At 35.0% G+C, this 15,793-nt stretch overlaps 1 protein-coding gene and 1 long non-coding RNA gene across 10 annotated transcripts in view; one reads left to right on the top strand and one right to left on the bottom strand.

The window, feature by feature from the left end:
- The window catches only part of LOC105465135 (VPS54 subunit of GARP complex), a 132,025-nt gene that overhangs the window by 97,741 nt on the left and 18,491 nt on the right, over window positions 1-15,793 (top strand). For 3 of the 4 annotated variants that reach the window (XM_011713405.3, XM_011713404.3, XM_011713406.3), the window contains 5 exons: window positions 2,266-2,329; window positions 4,911-5,016; window positions 5,883-5,970; window positions 6,533-6,654; window positions 6,768-6,848. In XM_011713405.3, the coding sequence (XP_011711707.1) occupies window positions 2,266-2,329; window positions 4,911-5,016; window positions 5,883-5,970; window positions 6,533-6,654; window positions 6,768-6,848 (461 nt within the window). Of the gene's footprint in view, window positions 1-2,265; window positions 2,330-4,910; window positions 5,017-5,269; window positions 5,831-5,882; window positions 5,971-6,532; window positions 6,655-6,767; window positions 6,849-15,793 lie in introns of those variants that run through there. The other variant, XM_071076804.1, reaches the window with a different exon arrangement.
- Window positions 1-15,793, bottom strand: part of LOC112423713 (uncharacterized) — a 78,821-nt gene that overhangs the window by 59,323 nt on the left and 3,705 nt on the right. For all 6 annotated transcript variants that reach the window (XR_011611807.1, XR_011611808.1, XR_011611805.1 and 3 more), the window contains one exon: window positions 7,436-7,525. This is a non-coding gene — a long non-coding RNA (uncharacterized lncRNA). The remainder of the gene's footprint in view (window positions 1-7,435; window positions 7,526-15,793) is intronic.

Raw genomic sequence — 15,793 nt, 5'->3', positions numbered from 1 at the left:
GTTTTCATGTGGAAGAGATAGCTGGGAAATACTTTTGTACACTAGTTCAGGTGGAGTCATCGTGTGATAATAATTAAATTTATTTACAATAATCCTATAAGATTTACAATTATGAAATTCTTGAGTATTTCTAATAGAGGAGGTAGTTGCACTATTTCAAATTTTATGCATTTAATCAAAGTTTTACATTTCTACACAGAAATATTTTTAAATTGTATACTTCACAGTTGCACAAAATGCAACTAGACTACAAGAGAAAGACTTGAGTAAAATACAAACAGTAACCATTAGTTTGATACATAGATCATTTGCAATCTCAGTAATTCAGTGGAGTGATAGTCAAATTGCAGTTCAGTGCTTAGTAACTGGAAAAGTGAGGAAGGGTAGACAAGTATAGACTACTTTTTCAACAGATTTGGTTGTGAAGGAAAAGTGAGTGATGAAATAATAGCTAAAGAAGTTAGAGAGGGAGGGTGATTTATGGGGCAAGGTGCATGGAGTCGAATCCAGAGTTTAAGAGAAAGACTACTACATCTGCCCCTGTGACAAGGGGAAGAGGGTTAAGGACAAGTATAAAACAGATTAGTTGATATAGGGCAGAGAGAAGAATTGAAGAAATTAGGTAAATTTTTGTCATATGACAGTTTTTAATAGGTAATAGCGTTGGGTGGTAGAGTTTTCTAACTGTATGATACTGGCACAACTAAAGCATTCAACTAGCAAGAGCTGATGGAAAAATAAAACACTCTGACCATTCTAAATCACTAGTTTAAAATTGTAAGACTTCTCACTCATCTAGTCTTTCAATCTATATTTAATTGACTTCTCTCTATGTGAGGTGGTGTGCTAGATGACTAGGATATATTTTCTGTCCCTGAACAGCTCATGGTCTTTTGATTCCATTGTTAAGCAAACAGAGTGATTTCTGAATTAAAATCGTAAATGTGGAATAATTGAATTAATCGTGTATTTTGTGTGAAACATGAACTATTTATTTTCACTTCTTTGGAGGATATTGATGGTAGGACGTTTCTCTTACATACTTTCTTCTCAGTCTTTTTTTTCCTCTCTGAATAGCATAGATGTATGCTATTAGAAGTCCATTAACATTTTACTAGTTCTTTTCAAGTTAAGGATCCTGGATTATTATCTATTTATCCATGATATATTAATTGGGTTACTAGCCTCTCAGGTAGGCATTGGAGAAATGAAGGTTAATGGATAGCAGCTAATATTATTTGAGTATTTACTTACACTGTTTTGTTCTAAGTATTTTACAGGTGTTATCTCATTTACAGGTCCGTGAGCTAGACATTATTAGTATTCCTATTTTACAAATTTAGAAACTAAGGCATAAAGAGGTTAAGCAACTTGCCTAAGTTTACATAGCTAGGAAGTGGTAGAGCTGGGATTCTAGTCCGGGCAGACTGACTTTAGGGCCATTTCTCTTTTCTACTATGCTATGCCACTTCTCTGTAATATAGAGAAGTGATGAAGACACAGTCCTTACCCTCAAGAAATATACACCTGACATATGTAGTAAATTGTGATTGGAATATATATAGCTCTCAAATATTCAAATGTATATATAAATCCCATAGGGCCTTGAAGCTTAGGGAAGCATAATGAGTTGCCTATGGTGATCTAATCAATTTGGCTTATCCAGGATACAATCAAGTCCACTGTTCTTTTCACCTCAATATGCTGAATTTTGTTTAAAGAAATATCACATGCTGAAAATAACTTCTGGGTTGAAGTGTTAAAAATTAAATACATATCTTTCCATCAAATTTAGAAATTAACTTGTATTCAATAATGATAATAGTAAAGACAACCAATTTAAATGCTAGTTCTGCCTTTCCAAACCTAGTAACTTTTAAAAAACTATTTGCTGATCATTTACCTTGTGCCAGTCCTAAGGGATAGGCAATTCATAATAATTATTTCTACCATTAACAACAACCCTGAAAGATACTGTTGTCCACATTTAATAGATTCAGGTAGTGATACTCAAAAGAGGTTAAATAATTGCCCCGAAGTCTCGTATCCAGTAATTGGTAGTACTGGTACTCAAATCCAAATCTCTCCAACTTCCAGTATCCTTTATTTACTATGTGTCAGATAGTTTCCCAGGAAGTAGATGTTTATTTTCAGAAATGAGATAGTTTTAGGCCTTAAACAGGAACTATCTTCTTCAGCTTTTTCTCCATTATTTTGTTTCATCTGGTACTCTTGTCTCTCTTGTTTATTTGCTCTACTCTCTAGCCACAGAAGAAAGGAAACCAGCTGAAGTTCTTATTGTTGAGGGACAACAGTATGCAGTTGTTGGGTGAGTGACACATTTTTCTTTAGTTGTTGAGTCAACTATTTAAAACACAAGTCTTCTAGTTCTCCCTTGAAGTGAATTGGAAATTTTGGATTCACAATTTTAACAATGTTAAATTTCAATTAACAATTTTAAATCCTACGAAGAACTTAAAGGAAACTTTATGGATTTCTTTATCTTCTCTATTCTGTAGCATACATTATTAAGGACTACACTGGCTTGACACAAAAGGCTTGATTTTTCTCATATAACAAGAAATCTAGACAACCCAAGAGTAATTGTAGTGGATCCCTGATATTATTACTATCCCAGGCTCTTTCTATCTTTTCTTCCATTGCTTTCTTAGAGTGTACCATAGCATAGTAGTTTTAAGTTGTGGACTCTGGAATCCACACAGTGTGGAAAATAGTACTATATACAGAATTATTGTGAAAATTAAGTAATTCGTGTAAAGCATTTAGCACAGGTCTAGCACCTAATAAGTTGATAGTTGTTGGTAGTTATTTTCATTGGCATCATTTGATTCACTAGATCTTTTACCAATAAAAGTATCTCAAATTCAAGTTAACTAAGAAGCATACAAATTCCATCATTTTTTGTTGAGTACTATGTCTTTTATTAAATTGGTAATTAAAGTATATCTTAATATTCTTTAACAGTACTTCACAGCTTAAGTGTTTTCATATATATGTGATCTCATTTGATCTTTACAACTACATTGTAAAATAAAGATATTGGGGATTATTATTTCCTTTCTACACTATGAGAAGAAGCTTAGAAGATTAAGTGGTTCAGGTGACCCAAATGGAGTCAGAATTAGAATCTAGGTCTAACTCCCAGTATCTACACCAACATTCTTTTTCACTTTTCTTCTTTAGTTCTTGTCACTGTGTAAGCGTTTTTTGAAATGGCCACCCCCTCCAGGAAGAATGTAATTCTATATCCCTCAATTATGGCACTTACCATAGTATAATTGAATTATTTATTTATGTGTATGTTTTCTAATTTGGCTCTGAATTCCTCAGAGGTGGAGATCAGGTCTTACCATTTTTATTTTTCTTGGCACGATAATAAGCACTCAAAAAGTATTTATAGAATTAATCCTGTTTCTGAATCTGTATTCAGATACCTGAAGTCCACACATTCTAAACTAAAGCCTCCATTCATTTCTTTTCTAGAGTCCTTCCCTATTTCTGGTAGAGAAAACTTTCTTCAGTCCTCCTGTAATCCCATCCCTTCAATCTAATTATGATTTCCCTCCTTAACTACTGGTTATCTGGTTGCTCTTCACTTGCTTGATGGAAATGGTCCCCTCTGGCCATCTTGCTTTTGGTTTTTTAGGCAAAGAGTCGGTTGACAAAAAACTGAAATCCCTGGCTAAAGGAGAACTATTATAATATCTGAGAGACAATTACAAAAGATAAGTAAGGGACTCATGCTCAGTGAGGCAGACTCTGCAAGAAATAAGCATAGAGACCAGTATGCATATATGGTCTGACAAGCTGTAATAAAGGCTAGACACCATCTTTCTTGAATCATTAGTTCCTGATATCCTTCAGGCTTTTATAAATCCTTATTTTACATAGATCTCATTTCTGAGCATCTCATAGAACTTAGATATCCTATGATGAATGGCTTTCTCCTTAATTTCAATCTTATTTAACCTCCCAGTAGTGTGTCTTTTCAATGTGTGATTTGTCCTAATATGGAAGTGATAACTTTATCATCTTTGGAGAACTTCTTTTTTTTTTTGAGACGGAGCTTCGCTCTTGTTGCCCAGGCTGGAGTGCCATGGCGTGATGTCAGCTCACTGCAACCTCTGCCTCCCAGGTTCAAGTGATTTTCCTGCTTCAGCCTTCTGAGTAGCTGGGATTACAGATGTGCGGCACCACGCCAGGCTAATTTGGAATTTTTAATAGAGACGGGGTTTCTCATTGTCAGGCTGGTCTCGAACTCCCGACCTCCAGTGATCCGTCCACCTCGGCCTCCCGAAGTGCTGGGATTACAGGTGTGAGCCACTGCACCCGGCCAGAGAACCTTTTGTGACCCACCAATAAAATTCTTAGGAGATATGTTTTCCTTAGAAGCATTATAGTTTTTTTTTTTCATCTCACTAAGAAAATCTGGATTCGGTTTTCTTCATCAATTCATTAGTTATGATGGGGGACCTACTATGTTGGTAATCAGAAACACTGAATAGGCTTTTTGTCAATGTTTCTGAATTGGCTAAGGGTTGCAATACCTGTCTTATTGAAGCGACTCCTTTAATAAGAATGCCATACAGAGAGTGTTATGCCTGTTGTGCAGAATTTAAGGAGCCACTCATTCTAAGTGTTGTGCAAGCTGATCCTGCAATTGCACAGAGTAAGTGCCTCTTTAAATTTTGCATTCTAGACACCTCTCTTGTCTTGTGTTAGTCAAGAACCTGCCATACTACTAGGTAAAATACATACTTTAACAGTTACCAAGATCATTATATTCTCAGAGATCCTTTGTGCCATTAAGTAATTTGATTTTTATATGCCAAATCTTTTTTATTTTTCTTGTTTTGATTTCCTATTGGGCCATTTTTCTTTTCTTGTAGAACCGTATTGCTGTTAATAAGAATTATCCTTGAATATTGCCAGTGTGTGGATAACATCCCATCTGTTACTACTGACATGCTTACTCGTCTGTCAGATTTATTGAAGGTGTGTATGACTTCATTATGGAAAAATTGTTTGAAGAATTAATACATTAGGGTGTGACTAATCTTTTAACTCAAAGACATTTCAAGGTCAAGTTATCTTTAAGACGTTAGTTTTTTAACATTTGATTGTGGTTGAATCACAACATGTTGTTGGAAACAGGCTGCTTGCTTCCTTCTTACTCCATAGTTAGTGATCCTCATTCACCCATAGAGTTGTTAATGACATTGGAGACAGGAGATGATTTGTTTGTTAGGTGCTGAATATGACTGAGGCCACTTAGGTCAAAAAACCTGGACTGGCTTCAAATGTGCATGGAAGGAATTCACTGAACTTTACAAAATTCACCTCACTAAGGTTAGAGATTTTTCTTGCATCATTCTTTCAGAACAAGTGATATAAAATGAAAATGTGATGATTTTATTCAGCCATTTCATATTGAAATATTTTAAACTACCAGTACAGAGGAAAGGCTTTATTATTTTTTTCAAGCCTCTAATCTATTAATTCTGTTCTGACTTGAGTTGTCATGTTTTAGTGGAGAAAGATTTTTATAACTTTTGAAAATAGAACTTCCCAACAAGAATGACTGAAACCGAATTTGTTTTGTAAATGCAAATTGAAGATTAATTTCTGCGAACTGCTTTTTAGAGTTTTTCAACTGTTTCTTATGAGTAAATATTATCATTTAGAATCTCCCCTTCTCATTTATTTTTCATTAAATAAATAGATACTAATTGCTTCTACTAGATAATTCATTTGGCCATTGAATGAGAGGAAAGGGGGATGTATTTTTATAACAGCACATTGCCAGGATATAAAGAATGGTTTTTAATAAATTTGGGTTTTTTTTCTCCTTCTTTTGTTAGTACTTCAATTCAAGAAGTTGCCAGTTAGTTCTTGGAGCTGGTGCACTGCAAGTTGTTGGACTAAAAACGATAACTACAAAAAATTTGGGTATGGATTCTTGCATTTAATTCATTTGCTGAAGTGTTGACAGTGATGTCACTGTACTCATCATGTTTTTTTATACCTGATGTTTTCATGGCTCTAACCAAAGTGGCATTACTCTAAAAATAAATGCTACTTACTCTTTTATGTATACTCATCACTGAAAACACTAACCGTGGGGAAAAGGTTACGATGCATTTCGCCTCCAAGTGTAAGTTACTTGGAAGTTACACCACTCTGTTACACCACTCTAGAAAATATTAAGATGTAATGTGTATAAAGTATTTGGGGGTGAAAGGTATCGAATGTCAGAAGAGAATCAGTTGTCTTGTTATTGTGATACTGATAATACAACTTGAGTCCTTTGTGAAAGCAGCATGTTCGTTACATTATTCAGTATCAAATTATTAAAATGAAATATGTTGCCTTCTGCCATAGTGCTCTTCATTTATGAAATAAACTGGATCTTTATAAGTAATGTTTTTTATTTGATTTGATTTGTAATTAAAATCAACTAATGTCTTTTTTTAAAATCTCTCCATTATATATCCACTCCCTGGACCTTCAGCTCTTTCTTCACGATGTTTGCAGTTAATTGTGCACTACATTCCTGTGATCCGGGCTCATTTTGAAGCTCGACTACCACCTAAGCAATATAGCATGCTTAGGCATTTTGATCATATCACTAAGGTACTTTTTCATATATTTTCTATTGGAGTTTCATAAGTTTAGATCCTTAATTGTTAAGTGTTTTTTAAATGTGTCCCAGGGACTTAAAAATACAATATCATTTCTCATTGCAGGACTACCATGATCACATAGCTGAAATATCAGCTAAGCTTGTAGCGATAATGGATAGCTTATTTGACAAGCTGTTATCTAAGGTAATGATTTATAGAAATTATTAGACTTTGTTCAAAGGCATTATGATTATCTATTTTATAAGGAGTACTTTATAAATTAAGATGTGAAAAAATAATCTAAACTTTCATAGGATATTTACCAATTAGTAGAATTTTAAATTTTTTTTCAGGAAAATGTGACAATGTGCTGTGGCCAAGACCACCCATAGTGGTCTAACCTGCAGTTATCTAACAAATTATTCAGGGTTTAGAAAACAACTCAACAAAATTTTCAGATTTCCAAAACAGTTGATATTCTTATTCTAAGGGGCTGGCGAGAGTAGGAGAGATGATTCTAAGGATGGTAGAAACCCTAAGCAGAAGTATTTTTATGTTAATTCATTTCAATATTCATTTCTTGTTTGTTTTTCATTCCCAATATGTCATTAAATGAAGCAGTGTTCCCCAAAGAATTCGCAATTATACTGGGAGAGTATCTTCAGAAAAATGTCATTTAGTCAGCCCCAGTCACTCTTGATCTGTCTTTCACTCTTTCCCTAAGTTTTTCAATTCATGTCTTAGGGGGAAAGCCAAAATTTCATTACTTGAAAGTCTGAAAGTTTACTCACTGTATACTTTCTGTCCAAGATCATATTTGGAGTAACCTTAATAGCAAGGAACTTTGATTTGCTTTTTATCCTACTTGCATCCTTCAGATTCTGAAATGACAGAACAGCAGGTACATAAGAATCAAAAGGGCAAGATAAAGTGGTGCCCGTTCACTCACACAAGACTACGCAAACACATACTCTATTAGCCTTCAGAAGAATTATATCACAAGTCATCTAAAAATCCCCACTGTTCAATCATGAGAGAAGAAGAGTAAAATAGATAAATAACATCTTATTAATAATATTATTATGAAAGTGACTTGTACTTCCCAGATTCCTTGAAAGGGTCTCTGACTCCCAGGAATCCCCAGACTACACTGCACCTCTGGTGTAGTTGATAATACAGATGTTTTATGCTTCACTCTTAAGAAGCTTAAGGAATTCGTCGTTATGTACAAACATACCTATACTATGTTATGCCTATTACATTAGTTTCTAGTTGTGAAGGGAGAAAAATTGCTGTTTAGAGATGCTTTATTTTCTTCATGGGTGCTAAGTACAAGCTACATTCAAAATCAATTCTACCAGTTTCCTTTTTGATATATAGCATTCTTCCGTGTACCAAAAGTCAGTAACATACTGTGTCAGTTCTCAAGAAGCTTATCATCTAACAAGGTAGAAGACTGTAAACAGCTAGCAGTGGAAAATAAAACATATGTTAAATAGTGGAACTAGGCTGGGAATAGTGGAACTAGGCTTGAGTCCAGGAGTTCCAGCCTGCAGTGAGCTGTGATCATCCCACTGCACTCCAGTCTAGGTGACAGAGCAAGACCCTGTCTCTAAAACAAACAAAAAAATTAGTGGAACTATTAATAGGCTGTGGAATGTAATGAAGAAAAACCAAAAATGTGCTAGTACTCTTAAAACTCTGACTTTAGTCTGTCACTTTGGTCATCCACAGAGTTTTTGAATAAGAATTGTCACAGTGACTAGACTTTTTCCTATGGCAACTTAGTCTTTTTTCTGTAAAGAAAAGAGAATTGTTTAATGAACTTCCCATGTATGCATCACCTATATTTGTTATTAACAATTTGCCTTTTTTGAGAAAATATTTTATAATAAATTCAGGCATTATGGTATTTTGTCCCTAAATACCTAAGTATACATTTTTAAAAACTAAGAACATTTTTACATAACCACACTATTATCACACCTAACAAAATTGACAATTCCTCAAAATCATCTAATATTTATTTTCCTATTTGAAACTTATTAATTGTCCCAAAAATGTCTTTTTATAATAATTTGTTTGGACAAAGGCTTCTGCACGGTTCACAGATCGCATTTGGTGGTTATGTCTCTTAAGTCTCTTAAGTCATTTAAAAATATATGTATCATTGACCTGTTGAAGAATATGGACAGGCTTTTATAACATAATGTTCTCTCTGGTATCTTCTCCATTGATGATTTTTCCTATTACTCTGGCATATTACATTCTTCCTGTGTTAACAAGTCTCTCTTTGCCACTCCGTGTTCTGTTTGCTTTCGTATGTTGCTCAGGAGTTTGACCCTGTTTTTAATTAATATCAAAATAGCAGACAGTGTTTGGTTTGGGTTTGCCTTTCAGTTTTTAACCTTTCATGTTCATATCTGAAAATATAATTTTAGGGAAGAAGGATGACACAGTAACATATGGGTTGATTCTAAGAAGCTAATAAGTGGCCATGCATGGTGGCTCAAGCCTGTAATCCCAACACTTTGGGAGACTGAGGCACGTGGATCACCTGAGGTCAGAAGTTCGAGACCATTTTCGCCAGTATTGTGAAACCCTGTCTCTACCAAAAATACAAAAAAAATTAGCCAGGCGTGGTGGTGGGCACCTGTAATCCCAGCTACTCGGGAGGCTGAGGCAGGAGAGTTGCTTGAACCCGGGAGCGGAGGTTGCAGTGGGCCGAGATGGCACCATTGCACTCCAGCCTGGGCAACAAGAGCAAAACTCTGTCTCAAAAAAAAAAAAAAAAAAAAAAAGGCGGCCACCATGGTCACTCACGCCTGTAATCCCAGCACTTTGGGAGGCCAAGGTGGGTGGATCATGAGGTCAGGAGTTCAAGACCAGCCTGGTCAAGATGGTGAAACCCCGTCTCTACTAAAAATACAAAAATTAGCCGGGCATGGTAGCACGTGCTTGTAGTCCCAGCTACTCGGAGGCTATGGCAGAGAATTGCTTGAACCCGCGAGGTGGAGTTTGCAGTGAGCCAAGATCGCGCCACTGCACTCCAGCCTGGGTGACAGAGCAAGACTCTGTCTCAAAAAAAAAAAAAAAAAAAAAAGCAGCTAATAAGTAAGGGTACCATTGCCTGGGTAGAATGAAACAATATCTAACTGTACTAAAAGGTAGACTAATGTTCCAACCACCATTCATTTATTCATTCATTCTGTAAGTTATGTATTAATATAAACTGTTTTGTTCAGTATCAGGGATACACAAGGGTGAATAAACCTTTGACCTTGTCCTCCAATAGCAAAATATTTAGTTGGGGAAGTAGATCAATAACTATGACAGGATGTATGATATATGTAAAGTGTTATAAATAAGGGACTAATTTAGTGCTGGAGCTTTTAAGGCTTTGAAAGAGATAGTTGTCAGCTGGTGAAGAAGATCTGGGAAAGCTTTATCAATGAGGCATGCGTATAAATTTTGCTTTTAAGGATAGATAAGATGAAGGCAGATGAAGTTGAGGTGAAGAGATCTCTGAGGTAACAGCATAAGCAAACATGTTGATAGAAATCTTAAGGCAATTCATTATCAGAGTTTTGGAGTCAGGTAGACCTAAATTCAAATGTCTTGTCTGTCACATACTAGCTGTTGAAGGACCTTGGGCAAATTATTAATCTCCTTAAGCCTCTGTTTCTGTCTCTAAATGAGGATAACAGTGGAGCCTACTTCATAAGGTTGTATTAATGAGATAATATATGTGGACTGCTTTCCTTTTATCATGTATCTGACTATAGCAAGTTCTAGTAAATATTGACTGCTAATGCTTTTGCTGTTATTGTTATTAATAATAAAGGTAATAGTTCTATTTGGCTAATGCATCAGAGTGGGCACACATGAGTGGGAGATATGGTGGAAAGATAGTAGAGAGCTGTGACTACCAGTAGAAAACTAAGCAATTTATATCAGGTCTATTGAGGTATAATTTACACTCAGTAAAATTCACCTTCTCTAAGTGTATGGTTTAATTAGCAAACACAGATAGTAGAACTGCAAGTTATAGAACGTCATTGGTAAACATTCTCTTGGGCACTTTTGTAGTCAGTTCACCCCCCGTACTCGGCCTCTGAAAGCTACTGATCAGATGTTTATCCATGTAGTTTTGCCTTTTCCAGAATATCCTCTAAGTAGAATTATACAGAACGTAGTCTACTATCCCACACTTCATTTAACATAATGTTTTTGGAGTTCATGGATGTTACAGCATGTGTCAGTGGTTTGTTCTGTTTTATTGTAGAGTAGTATTCATTGTATGGATTCACTACTTTTTGTTTATCCATTCACCAATTGATAGACATCTGAGTTTTCTCCAGTTTTTGGCTGTTATGAAGAAAGCTATTATAAGCATACATGTGTAGGCTTTGTGTAGGTATGTGTTTACATTTCTTTAGTATAAATACTTTGGACTAAGATGGGCAATTGTGGATTATGGAAATATAAAAATTTATGGTAACTTTATAAGAAACTACAAAATTTTTCTAAAATTTTCTGAAGTGCATCATATTGCCTTTTTACTTGCCATGTAAAAGAGTTCCAGGTGCTCTTCACCATCACTTTATTTTTTAATGTTAGTCCTCTTGTAGGTGTGTATGGAGTGATATCTCATTGTGGTTTTAAGTTGCATAATGACAGATATGTTAAGCATCTTTTCATGTGCTTGTTTTCCATTCATATCTTTTCTTTGGTAAAGTGTTGGTTCAGATTTCTTGCTCGTTTAAAAATATTAGGTTGTTCGTCTTCTTATAAGAGTTCCTTATATATCTTGGATACAAGTTCTTTATCGGGTATGTGGTTTCTAAGTGTTTTCTCCCAGTTTGTGGCTTGTCTTTTCGTTACATTAACAGTGTCTTAGAGCAATTTTTGATTTTGATGAAATTCAATTTATTTTTTTTTATTGTTCATGCTGCTTGTGTCCTATCCTGAGAAATCTTTTTTTTTTTTTTTTGAGACAGAGTTTTGCTCTTGTTGCCCAGGCTGGAGTGCAATGGCACGATCTCAGCGCACCACAACCTCCGCCTCCTGGGTTCAAGCGATTCTCCTGCCTCAGCCTCCTGAGTAACTGGGATTACAGGCATGCACCACCACACCCAGCTAATTTTATGTTTTTAGTAGAGACGAGGTTTCTCCATGTTGGTCAGGCTGGTCTCGAACTCCTGACCTCAGGTGATCTGCCTGCCTTGGCCTCCCAAAGTGCTGGGACTACAGGCGTGAGCCACTGCGCCCAGCCAAGAAATCTTTGTATAACGCAAGTTACAAAGATATTCTCCAAATTTTTTTCTGGAATGTTATTGTTTTAGGTTTTATATTTAAGTCTATGATTCATTTCTAGTTGATATTTATATATAATGCAAAGTATAAATCAGTGTTCGTTTTTCATAGTTCCAGCACCTTTTGTTAAAAAGACTATCATTTCTCCATTGGCACCTTTGTTAAAAATCAACTGTTTTCATTTGGTTTTGTTTTGAGATTATATTCCGTTCCAGTACCACACTGTCTCAGCTACTCCAGCATTATTGTAAATCTTGAAATAAGATAATGTGAGCTCACTAATATTGTTCTTTTTCAAAATTATTTTGGCTATTCTAGGTCCTTAGCTTTTCCCTATAAATTTTAAATCAGCTTATCAAATACTACCAAAAAGGCCGCTCAGATTTTGATTGAAATTGCATTGAACATATAGATCACTTGGGGTAGAATTGACATTATTGAGTCTTCTGATCCACAAACAGGGTATATCCAGTTTTGTACCAGAGCCAGATTGCACCTGCTAGCCAGAACCTATGTTGTGTATCTCTTCCCAATACTACATTCAGTAACAGCACACTGGTAACTTTGCCCATGGTGTGAATATTTACACCACAGAAATGAACAAATACTACAAACCAGTGCTTTTCCCCCGGCGAGCCCATTAAATATTTACCACACACCACTGGGCCTATCTCTTTACTCCTTACATCTTTAATGTCTTTGAGCAAAATTTTGTAGTTTTTGGTAAACAGATAATGCACACATTTTATTAGATTTACCCCTAAGTATTTCTTGATTTTTGGTGCTATTGTAAATGGTATTTTTTTAAAGATTTACGTTTCCAATTATTCAATGCTAGTATATTAAAACACCTTGAATTTTTCTGTATTAACTTTATGTCCTGCATCCTTGCTAAACTCACATATTAGTTATAATGCCAATTTTGTAGATTCTTTGGGATTTTTCTACATACACAGTCATGTTGTCTACAAATAGAATCTTGCATCTTTTTGAATCTGTATGCCTTTTATTTCTTTTCCTTGCTTTATGGCACTGGCTAGGACTTTCAGCACAACGTTGAATAAAATCGGTGAAAGCAGATATGTTTGGTTTCTCCAGTCTTGGGACAAAATGTTCAGTCTTTAACCATTAAGTATGATGTTAGCTGTAGTTTTTTTTTAGAGGCCTTTATCAGGTTAAGGAAGATTCCTTCTGTTCAAGTTTGCTGAGAGGTTTGTATGATGATCAGATGTTGAGTTTTGTCAAATACTTTTTGTGCATCTGTTGAGATGATCATATATGGTCTGCCTTTCTTAGTCTGAAGAAATTAATTTCTTAATTTCTAAATATTTTAGGATTGCCTTTAGGATTGCCAAGGTGAATTACCTTAATTGATTTTTTACTGTTGAGCCAACCTTGCATTCATGGGATAAACCTACTTAAGGATTTTTTTGTGTGGCGGGGGGTATTATGAAGGATATTAGTCTATAGGGTTCTTTGTTTTGTTTTGAAGTGCCTATTTGATTTTGGTATCAGAGTAATACTGGACTCATAAAATGAGTTGGAAAGTATTCTTCCTCCTATGTTTCCTGGAAGAAGAATTCGTGGGGAATTGGTATTATTTTTCCCCCAAGTTTTAGGTTAGAATTTATCAGTAAAGCCATTTGGTCTTTGTTCTTGCTTTATAGGCAGATTTTTAATAAGTTCATTAAAAAAAAATACATATAGTTCTGTGTGGGTAATCTACTTGAGTACACTTTGGAAGTTTGTTTCTTTGAATGGATTTATCCATTTCATCTATTATTAACTTGTAAGCATTAACTTGTATGTAATATTCCTTTATTCTTTTAATGTCAGTGAGGATTTGTGTTATCTGCTCTTTCTTGGTATTGGTAATGGTGTTAATTTATAAAGTCTTCCTCACCTCCCCCTTTCTGGCTAGAAGTTTATCACATGTTTTGATCTTTTACTTTTAGTAAAAGTAAATATTTCCTACTCTTTTTCTGCTTTTTATTTTCCTACTCCAGTCTGTATTATTTATTTTCTATTTTCTTTTAACCTTTCTTTGGATTTAATTTGCTGTTTTCTAATTTCTCAGGGTAGAAGCCCAGATTTTTGATTTGAGACCTTTCTTTCCTTTTTTGAATATAAGCATTTGATGCTCTGTATTTTTCTTTGTGTACTGCTTTTGCTGTGTCCTGTAAATTTTGATACTCTGTGCTTTTATTTTTATTTGATTCAAAATATTTTCTACTTCTTGTGATTCTTCTTTGGCCTTGGGTTATTTGGAAGTCTATTACTTAATTTCTAAATATTTTAGGCTTTTCCAGCAATCTTTGTTTTGATCTCAAGTCTGATTCTCTTTTGGTCTGCAAACAAACTTTGTATGACTCCAGTTATTTTATGTTTAAGATTTCTTTTGTGGCCCAGAATGTGGCCGAAGAATATCTTGGCTAATGCTCCACATGCAAATGAAAAGAGTGTGTATTTTGCTGTTGTTGGGTAGAGTGTCCTGTGTCTATCAACTAGGTGGTGTTGGTTGATAGTGTTATTTAGGTCTTTTCTGTCCTTACTGATTTTCTGTCTACTTGTTATATCAATTACTGAGAGATAAGCACTGAAGTTTTTTACTATAATTGTAAATTTGTCTGTTTTTGTGTTCAGATCTTTGCAAGTTTTTGTTATATGTATCTTGAAGTTCTATTGCTGCATACATGCACATTTAGGATTACTGTGTTTTCTTAATATTTGTTATGTGATTTTTTTTTTTTTTTTTTTTTCTGAGACAGAGGCTTGCTCTGTTGCCTGGGCTGGAGTGCAGTGGTGCAATCTCGGCTCACTGCAACCTCTGCCTCCCAGGGTCAAGTGATTCTCCTGCCTCAGCCTCCTGAGTAGCTGGGATTACAGGTGCCCACCACCATACCTAGCTAATTTTTGTATTTTTAGTAGAGATAGGGTTTCACCATGTTGGCCAGGCTGGTCTTGAACTCCTGACCTCAAGTGATCTGCCCACCTCTGTCTTCCAAAGTGCTAGGATTACAGGCATGAGCCACTGCGTCCAGCCTGTGATATCCTTTTTATGGCTGGTTATATTCCTTTTTTTGAAGTGCACATTATCTAATACGAATGTAACCATTCCAGTTTTTTTGAATAGTGTTTTTATAATGTTTCTCTTACTATCCTTTTGTTTTTAACATATCTGTGCCTTAATATTTAAAGTTAGTTTCTTATACCCAGAATGAAGCTGGATCTTGCTTTTTTGCCTTAGTCTGACAATTGCTGTCTTTTATTGACCTATTAAACCATTTAAATTTTTTTATATAGTTAGATTTAAATCTGTCATCTTGCTAGTTGTCTTGTTTGTTCCTTCTGTTTTTTGACTGATTTTCCCCTCTTTTTTCAGATTAAATGTTTTTTATGGTTTCATTTTGTTTAATCTTTAAAGTTGGTGTACTAGCTATATTTCTGTTTGTTTCTAGTGGCTGCTCTAGGGATTATAACATACATCTTTAAGTTTACCTTTAAATAATATGATGACATTACTTCCCTGATTGTATAAGAACTTTACGACAGGATACCTGTTTTCTCTCTCTCCTACTGTGTGCTATTGTTGTCATACATTTTACTTTATGTATTTTTTAAAACCCATGATACCTTGCCACTGTTTTTGCTTTAGATTATCAGTTATCTTTTAAAGTGATAAAAATGACGAAAACAGTGCCTTTTACATTTATCCTCATTTTTATGAAAAAATGAGGGTAAATTTTTGGAGCTCTTCATTACTTTGCTTGGATCTGTCCGATACCATACTCTTCTGCCTGAAAACATTCCATTCATATTTCTTGTGTATATAC

The sequence above is a fragment of the Macaca nemestrina genome, chromosome 13, assembly GCF_043159975.1.
Source record: "Macaca nemestrina isolate mMacNem1 chromosome 13, mMacNem.hap1, whole genome shotgun sequence".
Lineage (NCBI taxonomy): Eukaryota > Metazoa > Chordata > Mammalia > Primates > Cercopithecidae > Macaca > Macaca nemestrina.
The sequence above is the reverse complement of the archived record's forward strand: the minus strand, read 5'-3'. Positions and strand labels throughout refer to the sequence as shown.